Source organism: Engraulis encrasicolus, chromosome 21 (assembly GCF_034702125.1).
Source record: "Engraulis encrasicolus isolate BLACKSEA-1 chromosome 21, IST_EnEncr_1.0, whole genome shotgun sequence".
NCBI lineage: Eukaryota > Metazoa > Chordata > Actinopteri > Clupeiformes > Engraulidae > Engraulis > Engraulis encrasicolus.
Genome location: NC_085877.1, coordinates 22606005 through 22620963, shown reverse-complemented (window position 1 = coordinate 22620963; position 14959 = coordinate 22606005). Strand labels below are relative to the sequence as shown.

The 14959-nt window shown below is 45.6% G+C and overlaps 1 protein-coding gene across 1 annotated transcript in view; it reads right to left on the bottom strand.

The window, feature by feature from the left end:
* Positions 1–3386: 3386 nt before the first annotated feature.
* Positions 3387–14959, bottom strand: part of arsj (arylsulfatase family, member J) — a 36163-nt gene continuing 24590 nt past the window's right edge. Inside the window, exons 2-5 of the mRNA XM_063186375.1 lie at positions 6772–7051; positions 6296–6439; positions 5156–5641; positions 3387–4710 (exon numbers count right to left, since the gene is read on the bottom strand). Of these exons, the coding sequence (XP_063042445.1) occupies positions 4219–4710; positions 5156–5641; positions 6296–6439; positions 6772–7051 (1402 nt within the window). The 3' untranslated portion in view covers positions 3387–4218. The remainder of the gene's footprint in view (positions 4711–5155; positions 5642–6295; positions 6440–6771; positions 7052–14959) is intronic.

Genomic DNA, 14959 nt, shown 5'->3' with positions numbered 1-14959 from the left:
TACGCAATAGGCAGCCCAGTTTCAATGAGCAGCATAGTTGCAGTATCTTTTTTGACCATATCCTGCACAGAGTGCCTTGAAGACAAGTAGCCTATAACTATGCACTTGTCCAACCCATTATTTCAAGCATATTTCTGAGTCAATAGAATATTGATGATATTGTTGTTTTGAGTATCTGTGCACCCTTCACCCCACAAACTAAAAGGTAATATTTTTTGTAATATTTTTATTTATTTATTTTATTTTATTATATTTTTTTGGCAGTCTTAATATTCATGGTCTGGCAATACCCAACAAATGAGAACGTTTTTCAGCATTCTGTATTGCATTTGGCATTTCTGTTTTCGTAACAGTCTGTGTCACCCAGTCCTGGCAATATCCAATCATTGAAAAAAAAAGTTTCCACGTCGGACTATAAGTGACTTAATAGCTTTGAGACTTCTTGCAAGGAATGTGGGGAATCGGTATGTCATGTAAACACTGTGTGTCATTCCAGCTGTAATACCGAATGATACCATATCATTACCCTGCCTGAGATTACTTGTTATGTCAAATTCATCACGATGTCCCACACTTCCATGCTGACAAAATGCAAGCGGGGAAATTCAAAATGATGAATTTCTTAGCAAATGTTGTCTATTTTCCTTAGGAAAAAAGATCACATTACCCAGCAAGTTAACTCCCTGGAACAACGACATTCTAAACCATCTTATGGTCAAGCACATACCAAGAGACTCGGTCTGGGAACGACATCCATACAAAAAAAACGTTAATCTCTGGGTTCTTCCTTCATCATCTCAAAACATCTGTTATTATTAAACGTTTCACTACACTCTTCCCCCTAATTGTAATTTATATGCAGTGCTTCGGGGGGAAAAGGCGCAGTTACAGGCCTTTTTGGTTTTGGGAGCTGTTACATGCAATAAGTTTGATGTTCTCGTTGGCCGCCTTCAAAGTGCGGACTGTGCCCTGTAGGTCTTCCAAATGAAACAATCCATTCCCGTGTACGTAAGGGTTTTATTTTTTTCTAGAAAACCTGGCAAATGGCGTCCCGATGGCTTGTTACACGACAACCTCCAGTTACATGTACTTTCCTCACGTACAGTACGTACCTGCGGTGATTGGTATAGGCAGGCAGGCAGGCCTGTCAGCACTCTGTTTGGTTTACAGGGTGTTACAATATAGGTGTTGTACCCCGTGGGGTTTGAGGGGTGCACCACAACGTAAACATTACCGGTAAAATGAGTTAAATGCACTACTGAGTGAGCGTCTTGATTTAATGATATTAACGAACCTAAAACAAAGGTAAGCCAACGGGGGGGTCATTTGTTCCGGGTATAGAGGGGGCCCAAAAGTGGGTCCTCATTACATTATATGCACTGGGTGGTGGTGGTGGGGGGCTTTTTAAATGACCTTGTCCTGGGCCCGGCCAAAGCTCTCAGGCCCCTTGCCCGTCAGCGTGCTGCTGTGTGGTGTGTGGAGTGGGGCAGGGAGGTGCTACAGGGCTGGATTAAGATGGTCTGGGGCCCCTAGGCTACAGGCAGTGGGACCCCCGGAAGGTACATTTTATGACAAATTTACATAGACAGTGTCATAATTACAAGTTAGGAATTAAGGATAACATGTCTACCAACTATACTCAACATGATACATGATTCTTTTTTTTCGATCACAATTCTGCAATTTTTCAATTTTTAGCAAATCAGGGGGCCCCTGGCAGTCGGGGGCCCCTAGGCTGCAGCCATATCTAGCCTGTGCGTTAATCCGGCCCTGGAGGTGCTGGTTGGCCTGTTTTGATTTAGGGTACCAACGTGGGTCTGGCCTGGCCTGGTGGCGGGCTTGGTTTCATGTGGGGAGCCAGGGCAGACCAGACCAGTCACAGTCCATGTGCAAGGGAATGGAAAGGTGCTGCCAAAGCTGCTTTTCATGGGAAAGCCCTCTTTCTCTTTCTCCCTCACACTCTCTTTCTGTCTATTTTTTTTTGGTATACCACTTTTTTATGCCACCTTCCTCTCTCCCTCCCTCTCTCCTCAATCTGTCTTTCTCATGCATTCCCTTTTTTCCTCTCTCTCGTTTCTCTTTCTCTGTTCTTACTCTTTCGCTCCTTATTTCCTTCCCTCGTTCTTTCTTTCTCTCTCTGTTTTGTCTTTGTGCCATCACAGTGATGCAATGACAGCTCGCCATAAAACATGCTGGAGCCATGCTAACAAGTCTGATTCCTTTAGCGTGCACATAAACCAGCAAATTTGTTCAAATATACGCGCATATGCACTCCGGTCTTCCACTCGCACTGCCAAGATAAAACAATAGCTCTCCAATTAGGAGGGAGTCAATCAGGACAAGAGTGAGTACTATTTGTACTGTTCCTATTACAGTTTAAATGCATTTGGAACCAGGAAAGTTTATCTCAAGCAAGTACTGCACGGAGAAGTGGCTCGTGAGCCAAGGGCGTACTTCACATATACAGTACAGTGATCTCACAAGTAAGAGTACTTGGACACAACCAGCCTTGTTCAGTGAGTGGTCATTGGTTGTCAGTTAACGAATAAACTTGAGACCGCAAATAAAGCAAAAGCAATTATGGCGGTTCTCATTAAGCCTCTGGCAGTCAACAGTCACAAAAAGTCACAAACAGTCACTGTTTTCGAAGTTTTCACAGTTTTTGGGCTAAATGTGCATGTTTACTAGTGACCTCTTGGCAACACTTGCTCTAAGTACGATTATTTTGCTATAGGCCTAAAAATCTCATGTGACCCGTGACAAGTATTCCACTTTTCATTTTGCAACAATTAGGCAGCGAATGAGATAGCTATGGGGTGGGAAGGAGGAATCTCGGATTTTTAAAGATCCTCCAACCAATTTAATGGGTTAACCTTGCAGCCTTGCCTTACAGACAAAGTCTGGGCTTTATAGTCGTTTCCACTTAAAATAAAAGAGAAGGTATTAAGGCAGCTGCTTGCCAGATCGCGGAGCCTGAAGGAAAAGAATAGGAGGGGAAAAAATGCTTCTAACGTGTTACAGACGCGCAGAAGAACACTCCCATATGCTAGTATGTAGTATGTGTCGGATAGAGATACAGGATGCTCGTATTAGCCTAATTAGATGCACGGACCCTCTCCTTTACACGTGAAGGAAGAAAACCACAGCATGTAATAAAATTTGGAAAAAGTGAGAGTAAGAGAAAAGACAAAGTGAGAGAGAGAGAACAGAACAGAACAGAGAGAGCAAGAGAGATGGAGGAGAGGTTTGCTTTTCAGAATGCTTTATTTGTTCTACATTCAAGTTGAGCTGGATCCCGCCCAGGCAAAACTGAGAGAGAGAGAGAGAGAGAGAGAGAGAGAGAGAGAGAGAGAGAGAGAGAGAGAGAGAGAGAGAGAGAGAGAGAGAGAGAGAGAGAGAGAGAGAGAGAGAGAGAGAGAGAGAGAGAGAGATCATCCATGTACATATGTGGGTTCAAAGATTCTTGTCCACTGAGCTGTCTTCTGAGGTCTTTTGGTACTCGGACACTTATTTCTCTCAGAGTTTTACAGTAACATGAAAATTCAACATCTTTAATGCACCATGGCTGATAAAAAAACATTTTCAAGCTTTTAAAAAGTCATTTGAATATAACTCTTTTAAGTCCAGCCAAACGTTTGGCTCCGTCTGTTCCAAAAATCTTGAATAAGATTCTACTTTGTTGCCTATAATATCTAAACTATACAAGAAATGCATTAAGACTCTGATTCACTGAAATAAAATTCAAGCATGCATCGAAATAAAGACAACAAATAAACTCTTAATGTCATCTCAGCCCATCCACAACACACAGTCTGAGGTTTGTCGGGGAGGGCAAAAACAGTAGTGTTTAAAGTGGCTCACTTTGTCCTCCTCCCGGGAGGGGGAACATTGTCGGCGATCGACGTAGAAAACGTGATACAAAAGTCGATTAAAAATTCAACATCAGTGGAGGCGACCAAACTAGCAACAGAGACAACAGAGTCTGTCTCATTCCCTGAGATTCTGAGACTTCACTGGGAAAAAAGGAGGAGGGGCAAAAATAAAACCCTTGGAGATGCTATTAATCCTGTCCGTGTCCTGTCAATATGGCCGAGCCATCGAGCTGACCTTCAAGCCAGTCCTTTGGTCAGTGGATAGGGTTGGATAGGGGTTTTGGTTTTGGGTTATGTCAACAACAAAAGCAGACAAAGCAGCTCGTTTTGACAGAACAGCCCTTTCTCACCCCTTCCTCCGGAGCTTGCTTTTCCTCCACATTTTCCCTTTCCGCTTCGTCTGGCCTAAATGATTACTGAACACGTTATTGTTGTCCTCTTCCTCCTCCTCCTCCTCTTCGTCTTCCTCGTCCAGGAACCAGGGGCCCCACACGCCTCCGTTATATTGCGGGTTCGATCGGTAATCCTTAGCTGGGTAGCGTACCGGCACAGCGGTCCGATTATACCTCGCTAGCCTCATTAGCATCTTCTTAACCACGTGCGGATACTGCCGGCTCAGGTCCAGCCTCTCATACGGGTCGGCGCTAATGTTAAACAGCCACACCGTCTGCCCGCGGTCCGACTGCACACGCTCGCTCTGCCAGCGCTTGGACAGCAGCGCGCTGGAGAAGGTCTGCGGCGGTATCCAGTCGCCGTAGCCCGGAACGCCCGTCAGCAGCTTCCAGTGGCCCGCGCGCAGCGCTGCCTGCACCGACGTGTCCCAGATCCCGTAGCCGGCCTTGAATGAATGAATGAATTTATTTAGTCTATTAGATGTAAAAACATTGTACAGCAACAATAACCATACATTGAAACGGATAAATAGACAGGGATGTACACAAAAAAGTGTGAAGACTTATTACCATTGTGGTCCCTTACATCCTAGGCTAGGACATAAGATGGCATTCTTACACATACTCACATACATATACTGTATACTTACATATGCATATTCATACCACATTCATTCAAAACACATCGAAAAAAGAGTAGGCTATATTAAAAAGAAATTACATTTAAAATTATTCTTGAAATCACCTGACACATAATGTTGACACTCTAGTCATTTTGTTTAATTATTTTTAAAATTAATTTATTATTTTTTTTAAATGTGTCTTGAAACCGTTTAAACTCCTCATTTCTTTAAGTGGGCCAGGTAACTTTTTCCACAGAGCAGCACCAACCTTCCACGAGCCGTTCTTGGCGCGGATGTAGATCGGGTCGATGTTGTGCAGGATCTCCCGGCGCGGCGACGGTCGGCCCTCGCTGATGGTCTCCCACACGTCGAAGCCGTCCAAGTTCTGGCCTTCACCCAGCGAGCCCCCGGCGAGGGTCACCAGCGTCGGGTACCAGTCGGTGATATGCACCAGGCCGTTGCAGCGGGTGCCCTTCTTCATCAGCAGCGGGCTGTGCACAAACCCCACCGCCCGGATCCCGCCTTCCCACAGGGTGCCTTTGCTGCCCCTCAAGGGCCAGTTGCTGCCCCCGGCCATGGGCTGTCCGCCGTTGTCGGAAGAGTAGACCATCACCGTGTTGTGGTAGTAGCCATAGCGCTTGAGCGCCATGGTCAGGTTGTGCATGGCCTCGTCCAGGCAGCTGACCATGGCGGCGTACTTGCGGCGGTGCAGGTTGGGGATGGATTTGTAGCGCTCCACGTATCGCGCAGGCACCTGAAGAAAAAAAAAGAATATCGGTCTCAGTTGTAAAGACACCCTGGCCTACAGGACTTCTGTGCTGCACTGTAAAACATTGCAAGGCAGTTAAACTTTAAAAATCGAGTTGCCTGCCTGCTTTAAGTTTGTAGGTTGACTCAACTAGATTTTGATTTCCGAGTTGACACAAATATAAGCCTCAATTCAAGTGATGATGGGCAGCATGTTCTCACAAATCATCCTCTTACCACATGGGCACAACAACATTATTTAAAGGTACACTGTGTAAGATTTTTAGTTGTTTATTTACAGAATTCATGCTACCCATTCACTAATGTTACCTTTTTCATGAATACTTACGACCACCATCAAATTCTAAGTATTCATTATGACTGGGAAAATTGCACTTTTCATACATGAAAAGGGGATCTTCTCCATGGTCCGCCATTTTGAATTTCCAGAATTAGCTGTTTTTGGGCCATAATAGAAAATATTAGTTTATTACTTAGTGAACTTTCATGAAAAGATCAAATTTGGCAATATGTAACCCAGTTTCAATGAGCAGCATAGGTGCAGTACCTTTTTTGACCATTTCCTGCACAGTGTACCTTTAAGGTATTTTTAAGGTATTATTTCCAATAATTATTTCGTAATTATGATCATTATTCCCACCTGGAGAGGCGAGTGCACCGCCTGGTAGGCCAGGTACAGGAAGAGGGGCTTGCGCTGAGGATCGTGGGTGGCCAAGATGCGGATGGCCTTCTGGGTGAACATCAGTGTGGAGTAGTCCCCACGGTCCTGCTCCCAGGCTGCTTCCTGATGGGAAATAAACAATAAAATAATAATAATGGGTTAAGAGGGAACTCTACGCATCATACAAAACTCGTAGGTCCCTCAAAATACACGTAGGAGAATGTATGAAGGTGAAACTGAAGCATAATGCAGCTCTTTTAATGTGATATATTTAATGTGTATTACAGTACAGTACAGTGCAGTTAAGCACACATAAAAACGATAAGTGAAATGGTAAATGAAAGACCAACTCCCTAACCACTAGGCCACAGCTGCGGCCGAGCTAAACATCTATGCCCTCCACTAATTATTCATGAATTATTTTTCAAGATGAAACTGAATTAAAACATCAATACCTCTCCCTCGTGGAGGTCGTAACCACACATGCCGGGCCCATCGCACTTGTAGTGGCTGTAGTAGTCACCGCTGCCCAGCAACGAGCCGAAGAAAGTGTCGAAGCCACGCTGGGTTGGCATGCAGCCGCGCTTGTAGAAGCCCAGGTGCCATTTGCCCACCATGTGGGTGGCGTAGCCGGCCTCTCGCAGCTTCTGGGGCATGGTGATGTTCTCCACGGGCAGGCAGTTGGGCTGCGTGGGCCGAATCACGGAGTGCTGGAGCCCCGTGTGGATCTGGTACCTGGGGGGGGGGGAGGGGGGGGGGGGGGGGGTGGGTGGGGGGGGGGGGGGGGGGGGGGGGGGGGTGCGGCAGAGAATGAGGACTCATGAGTGGAGTGAGTCAAACTCGAAATTTCACAAATTTAGAGAGCTGCAGCTAGGTGAGGAAGAGTCCCAAATGAAAAACATCTAAATATAAGATTATTTTTACTATGTTTCACTTCTCAGGACTTTAATTATTTTATTTTAAAGAGCAGAAGGGGTTTGGGGGCAGGCAGTTGGGCTGTGTGGAATGGATGGTGGCAGACTGTAGGCCTGTTTGGATCTGGTACCTGGGGGGGTGGCAGAGAAAGGGGACTCATGAGTGGAGTCACTTGACCTGGACTCAAATCAAACCTGACTCAAAGTTTCTCAAATGTAGAGGAATGGAGCCCCGTGTGGATCTGGTACCTGGGGGGTGCGGCAGAGAATGAGGACTCATGAGTGGAGTCACTTGACCTGGACTCAAATCAAACGCAATTTTACAAATGTAGAGGCCTGCAGGCTGTGGATATGGTAGATGGCTGCAATATGAAAAAGATCTATAATTTTATATTTACTGTATAACATTTTTGTTTTTCTTAGGACTATAATTACAAATTTATTTCAAAGGGAAGAAGGGTTTTGGGCATTGAGAGAATATATAATGTATATTCTATATACTCTCAATGGTTCTGGAGCAGGCACTTGGACTGCGTGGACCGGATGGTGTGGATCTGGTACCTGGGGGTGGCAGAGAATGGAGACTCGTGAGTGGTGGAGTGAGTCAACTTGTGTCAACATTTCGCAAATTTAGAGAGCTGCAGGCTCATGCATATGGTAGGTGAGGGAGTCTTATATGACAAATATTAAAATATAACATTATATTTCACTTTTTGTTCTCAGGACTATATTATTATTTTATTTTAAAGAGAAGAAGGATTTGGGGGCAGGCAGTTGGGCTGCATGGGAGGTATGATGTAGTGCTTGTGGCCCGTGTGGATCTGGTAGGCTACTTGATGATAATCCCAATGAAAAAGATGAACCGTAGACAAATGACTGCAAGATCTGGTACCTTGGGGCAGTCCGTACGAAAAAGATCTACGCAAAACGTCATATTATTATTATACTGGCATATATGCCTACTACTTACTACAACAGTGTCCTATTCCTCATATTACTCATATTTAAGCTATTTCTTTTTTGTTTTTGGGAGGGCTGAGTGTGGTGGATTGTCATTGGAGATGGGTGGTAGGGGGTATGGGTTAAAGGGAAGAGGGGTTATGGGGGAGTGAGGAGTGTAGAGGGGTTATGGGGAATAGAAGAAGGGTTATGAACGTGAGTTAATTTGGGTCGGGTAGCAGGTTGGAGACTGAGGGATGTGAAGGGTCGTATGGGGGTGGATGTTACGGGTAGGTAAATAGGGGATATGAGGGTAGGAGGGGGTATTTTGGAAGGTATGGGGTTTCGGGAAGGGAAAGTGCTATGGAGTTATGAAAGGTGACACAAAGGGGTTGCGATGGAGGGGAGAGCGTTGGGGTTGGGAGAGGTGTTGATTTGTTGGCATTTGTGGAGAAGTATATCACGTGATATACTGCGTTTTTGGCTTGTACGACGTAACCTCTTAAAACAAAAAAGCGCAGTATAATCCTTTTTTTTTATCGTTTTTTCTGAAACGGGACAAAGTTGGACCCAACATTTTTTGACACAAGACAAAGAAGGTATTTTAAAGCCAATTTCCAGTATAAAATCAATTTCGAGGTACTGCGTTCTGAAATTGTAGGGCAGTATAGCAGGGATGGAGTGGTGGGGTCAGGTGTGGGCAGAGGGGTTGTGGGAGAGAGAATAGGATTCTTAGGTGGAGCAAGGAGGTGGTGGAGAAAAGGTGGGTATGGTGGTGTGGTGTTGAGTATTTCAGCGGGGGGGGGGGGGGATGGGGCAGAGGAATTATGAGGTCATGCCATAAGGGAAAGAATGCAGAATGAATTGGGAGGAAATGAAAGAGGTGGGAGAGAAGAGGGATATGGGGAAGAGAAGAGAGAGGAGAGAATGTCATGAAATGGGAGACGACGGAGAGAGGGGGGAGGACAGGGAAGAAGAAAAGGGGGTGCAAGTAGAGAAAGAGGGAAGGAGAAAGGGGGAAAGGCAATATAAACACAGGAGAATAGAGAACAGTGAATTCACTCACATATATATACACACGAACATAAGAAAATAAGGGCTACAACTAAGGAACCAAACGGAATCAGTGGAGAGGAGAGGAAAGGTTATTGTCACCATGCAAAGTATTGCCACAGCAGGTGTTGTGTGGAGAGGAGAGGGGAGGAGAGGAGAGGAGAGGAGAGGAGAGGAGAGGAGAGGAGAGGAGAGGAGAGGAGAGGAGAGGAGAGGAGAGGAGCAATTGTCACCATGCAAAGTATTGCCACAGCAGATGTTGTGTGGAGGAGAGGAGAGGAGAGGAGAGGAGAGGAGAGGAGAGGAGAGGAGAGGAGAGGTGAGGAGAGGTGAGGAGAGGAGAGGAGAGGAGAGGAGGGGAGAGGAGGGGATAGGAGAGGAGAGGAGAGGAGGGGATAGGAGAGGAAAAAGACCAGAGGGAAATTCAGCGGCTGGAGGTGCAAGATAAGAACCAAAAAGGGGAACCATATGAGGAGGAGGAGCCTCTAAACACTTAAGCATGGGCTAGACTCCTGCATTCATGTCTCCCCACACAGTAGCCAACGAAGGGGGAGAGGAGAAAAGAAAAATATATTCATTTAAAATCTATCAAAGAGAAGGGCGGACAAGAGAAGAGAAGAGATGACAAGACAAGAGAAGAGAAGAGATGACGATAACCCTAGTCAGGAGAAGAGAAGAGAAGAGAAGAGAAGAGAAGAGAAGAGAAGAGAAGAGAAGAGAAGAGAAGAGAAGAGAAGAGAAGAGAAGAGAAGAGAAGAGAAGAGAAGAGGAGAAAGTGAGAAGGAGAAGGAGAAGGAGGAGGAGGAGGAGAAGGAGAATAATAGAGCAGGACAGCAAACGGCCAAAAAGACCAGGGGGAAACTTGGGGGGCTGTGGATGACCTGGATGAATCAGGATCTTCACAATCTGTGGATTGAGGTGTTAAGAGCTAGAAAGGAAAGCCATATGAGGGAAAGACTCAGAACGTCTCTCTACTCCCTTCCCTTTACCCCATACCTGAGATACCTTAACCTCTTACTGCAGATGGGGTCACCGGTGGGCCTATTCACCATTTGAGACTTGAGGTGTTAAGAGCTAGAAAGGAGAGCCATATGAGGGAAAGGCACGTCTCCCTACTCCCTTCCCTCTACCCCATACCTGAGATACCTTAAGATAAGAACACATAGGCACCCCTAAGTAACACACCCGTATAAGGGCAAGAATGAAACACTGACATCTCAGGTGAAAAAGCAAAGGGAGGATAGAGACCACAGAGAAACAGATGGACAGGCACACAAGATAAGCAACAGACACCAAAACAGGAGGGTAAAGATAACAAAAAGCTCCATCATGAAAAGAAGACCAATTGCTTATGACTTAACTCCCTCGGATAACAGGACTAAAATGAATGAGAATCTTCACACTCAAAACAAAAAATGGAACCCCGAAGGGAAAACCTTGAGGGCATTTCTCCTCTAAATTGAAAAAAACCCTGACTGGTTTTACTCTGATACATTTCATAGTAAGGCAGGCCATTTCACAGTATGGTCGGCCACGGCCAAAAATGCTTCAGCTCAGTTCGTGGCTAACGGCTGAAAACTTTAATTCTGACCACATGTGTGTCTTATTATGTACATGTGCAAACATTTGGCCTTGTCCATTTAGGGGCTTCTCTTCCCCTCTGTCACTGGACGCTACACCACGTTGAACTTCTCTCACTTCTGGTCGTAAATCAGTTGAAGCAGTGTCGATAAGTGAGTGAGATTAGACTCCAACGCAATCATAAGTATCACAACGACTTCATGAAACACTCCGTTATAAAAAGACCAGACAGAGCTTTTCATGGCATTCCAGATCAAATCAGTAATTTTAGACAATAAAAGAAAGTCTTTCGTCGGATACATTCCAAGATGGAGGAAAAAAAGAGGCCAAGATTTGCTTTCTTCCTGACAACTCGATCAAGTCTGTCTCTTCCCCAAAAGCCAGTGCAGGCAACGCTACGGTGTGCGCAAAGTGAATATGATTTATTCAGGTTAGGTCACTCTGAACTGTTTCCGATTTAATCATGCGTCGGTGGCACACGCCCAAACCAAATAGAAGCAGAGGGGCAGACTAGACAGATGAGCTTGCCGTCGCAGTGCCAGTAAACTGGGAGACTGCTGGATGTGTTTCTTTCTTTTGAGAGTGTCCAGGAACAACGCCCTCCTAAAAATGAAATATTCAATTTCTCACACAAAGAGCCAAAAAGGACAATCTATCCTGCTGTTGGAAGAGAAAATATGAAGGAAAAGGTATACAATTCGTAGGAATCTTGGTGGGTGGCTGCTGGTGTGTGCATTAACAAGAGTAACAGAGAAGCTGAGACAGACATAAAGACAGACAGAGCGAGAGAGACAGATAGATAGACAGAGCGAGGCAGACAGAGCGAGACAGACAGACAGACAGCCAGACAGAAGGAGACAGACAGACAGACAGCCATAAGGACAGTCTCTGCCTATGTGCAGGTATGTGAGCTTGCAGTGTGAGAGTGCTATGCTACAGATATAGAAAAGCAGACAGACAGACAGACAGACAGAGAGACAGACAGGCAGGCAGGCAGGCAGACATGCTGGCATAAGAAAAGTGTCTGTTCTTGTGCATGTGAGTGGGCATGTGTGAGAATGTGCTGAGCCACAGACAGAGCGAAACAGACAGACAGACAGACAGACAGACAGACAGAGACAGAGCGAGACAGACAGAACGAGACAGACAGCCATAAGGACAGTCTTTGCCTATATGCAGGTATGTGAGCTTGCAGTGTGAGAGTACTATGCTACAGATATAGAAAAGCAGACAGACAGCCAGCCAGAGGGTCTCTGCCTATGTGCAGGCATGTGAGCTTCCAGTGTGAGAGTATGAGATACAGAAAAGCAGACAGACAGACAGACAGACAGGCAGACAGACAGACAGACAGACAGAGAGACAGGCATAAGAAAAGTGTCTGTTCTTGTGCATGTGAGTGTGCATGTGTGAGAGTGCGCTGAGCTACAGACAGGGAGGCAACACATGATAGCTATTGTTTCAAACTCAAACTCAAAGTCATCTGAAAGAGCCAGTCAGAACCACGACACACAAGACAGATGATACACACAGCTAAATGAAATCCGTATTTGAAGAAACACAGAGAGACAGACAGACAGACAGGCACAGAGACAGAGACAGAGACTGCAGTCATTTACCGTACAACAAAAGAAAATAGTTAACAGCAAAAGTAGCATGCCCTTGTCTCCACACAGTGCCAAACTTGGGGGGGAGAGTTCACATGGCGACGAAGAGCCTGGAGATGGGCATGCATACACTCATACAGGCCAACCGCTCATGGGTGATATTACACTGACTTGAGAGAGTGTCTCTTCTTATAGCGTGTCTTATATCTGAAGAACCTTTCAATGGGTAATGCAATGCAATTTGATACTCGTATTACTGTAAGTGGAAGATTATGTACACTCATATCCCTTTCAGCTAAGGCTTTATTTGCCATATGTCGTTGTCAAGCTTACTGTAGGAGTTGAGAAGACTTGGAAGACATTTTTTGTCTTTTGAACCACAAACTGCAGAAAGTTTTATGTCCTTTCATCCTGTTTGAAAGAGCTACAACGCTGCTGACTCTGGCCTGGAAAGCACAGGTCAGGGGCATTGAACACGGCAAACGATTCAACCTGAAGCGTTCGACCAGGGATCTCGATCAACCGAAGCCCGCGTTTAGAAAAATGTGAATATTCCATTGAATGATGGCTGCTGGCGCCGAGCTCATTACATATTTTTAGATGAAGTTCAACTTTTGACGCCCTCGGCTTTTGACGCTTTTGACGCCCTCGGCTCTAGAAGCGCTTTTGCGGCTTTTAACGCTTCTGCCGCCTGCTCTCCCATACAAAGACAATTACTTCCGCATCTTTCCACGCGTTCAACGCCGGTGGTGTGATCGCACGCTTACATCAGAGGGAACACACCATACCAGGTACTTCTTCCTCTGGCATCCTTCAGCTTATCCCTTTGTCTCTGCCCCAGACACTCTGCCTGTCTGTCTGTCTGTCTGTCTCTGTCTGTGATTGAGTGAGTGAATGAGAGAGACAGACAGACAGACAGACAGACAGACAGAAAGTCACACACACACACACACACACACACACACACACACACACACACACACACACACACACACACACACACACACACACACACACACACACACACACACACACACACACACACACACACACACACTCATGCCCAAGCAAAATTTCTCTCTTGAAGAGAAAATAAAGGATTATCTTGTCTCCATGCCTGAGTGACTGCATTCCATATGTCACATTTGCCATTTAGCGTCAATCCGTATTAAAATTACTTCCAAATCCAAATGTATTCAAATGAAATGCATGTGCCTCTGTCTTTTGCATCAACGATCAAACCGCATTAAGCTCTCCTCTTTTTGGTCTTTCCATCACAATTACCATCACCTCATCACTCTCTCTCTCTCTCTCTCTCTCTCTCTCTCTCTCTCTCTCTCTCTCTCTCTCTCTCTCTCTCTTTCTCTCTCTCTCTCTCTCTCTCTCTCTCTCTCTCTCTCTCTCCCAGTTCATCACCCCTTCTATTTGATCTACTAATCTGTTCTTCTCCTTTTCCCCCAGTGTCACAGTTCCATTTCTCCTCTCCACTGTAACACCTCACTATTTCCAAGCTCTAGGATCAACCATTTTTTTCTCAACTTGACCCATTTCTCTCTCTCTCTCTCTCTCTCTCTCTCTCTCTCTTCTCTTGCCTGCCTGCACGGCCAACTACCCACCCATCCGCTGTCTCCAAAACGCCCGGTCTAACATTCTCTTTTTGTCCTTTCACTTATATTTTTCCCTTCTTCCTTAATTTCCCCCATGGGATCAATAAAGTTACTCTACTCTACTCTACTAAAGCTAGGTTTCAACTTCTTCTGCAATGAAGTTGATATAACAGGAATCGCACTTCCAGAGGTGTGTGTGTGTGTGTGTGTGTGTGTGGCTTCAAATCCACACTCCCAGGACAAAAGAGGGCATGGCATTTTTTCCCGGCCAAAATTCAAGGATGCCGATGGCATCAATTCAAGGCTAATCAGGACCTCGCACTGTCTGCTAATGTACCGGGTGACAATGGACATCGGGGGGCAATCGCTATTCCGACATAGCGCTATTCCGACATGCCGCTATTCCGACACTTTTTAGGGGTTAGGGTTAGGGTTAAGGTTAGGGCTGTCGGAATAGCGGCATGTAGGAATAGCGGCGGACGGTGGAAAACGTGTCGGTATTCCGACAATAGACATTAACGTTGGAATAGCGACATGTCGGAATAGCGCCACGTAACCGGACATTTCAGCCTGGGAGAACCATACGTTCAGCTCCGCGAGGTGTCCATTTAGCTCTGCAGAGGGGGGTGCGGTGGCTGGCTTCTGTACTGTCGCGACCGGCTCAGTAACAGTATCAACCTTATTACTCACCACCTATTGTTACTGGTTCAACACTGGTGCATCACTGTCACTCACCGATGTTAAATACTCAGTTGTTATTTATTATCACTTTACTGTTATTGGTCCATCACTTTTACTTGTCCTGTCTTGCACTTTGATGTCAGTCTGTAAACGTCAGTCCTGTGTATGTCTATGTCATGGCATGGTAGAGAGAGAAAACGTATTGTATGACCTGCGCATATGAAGACACTGAAAATAAAAGCGGACTTGACATGACTTGACTTG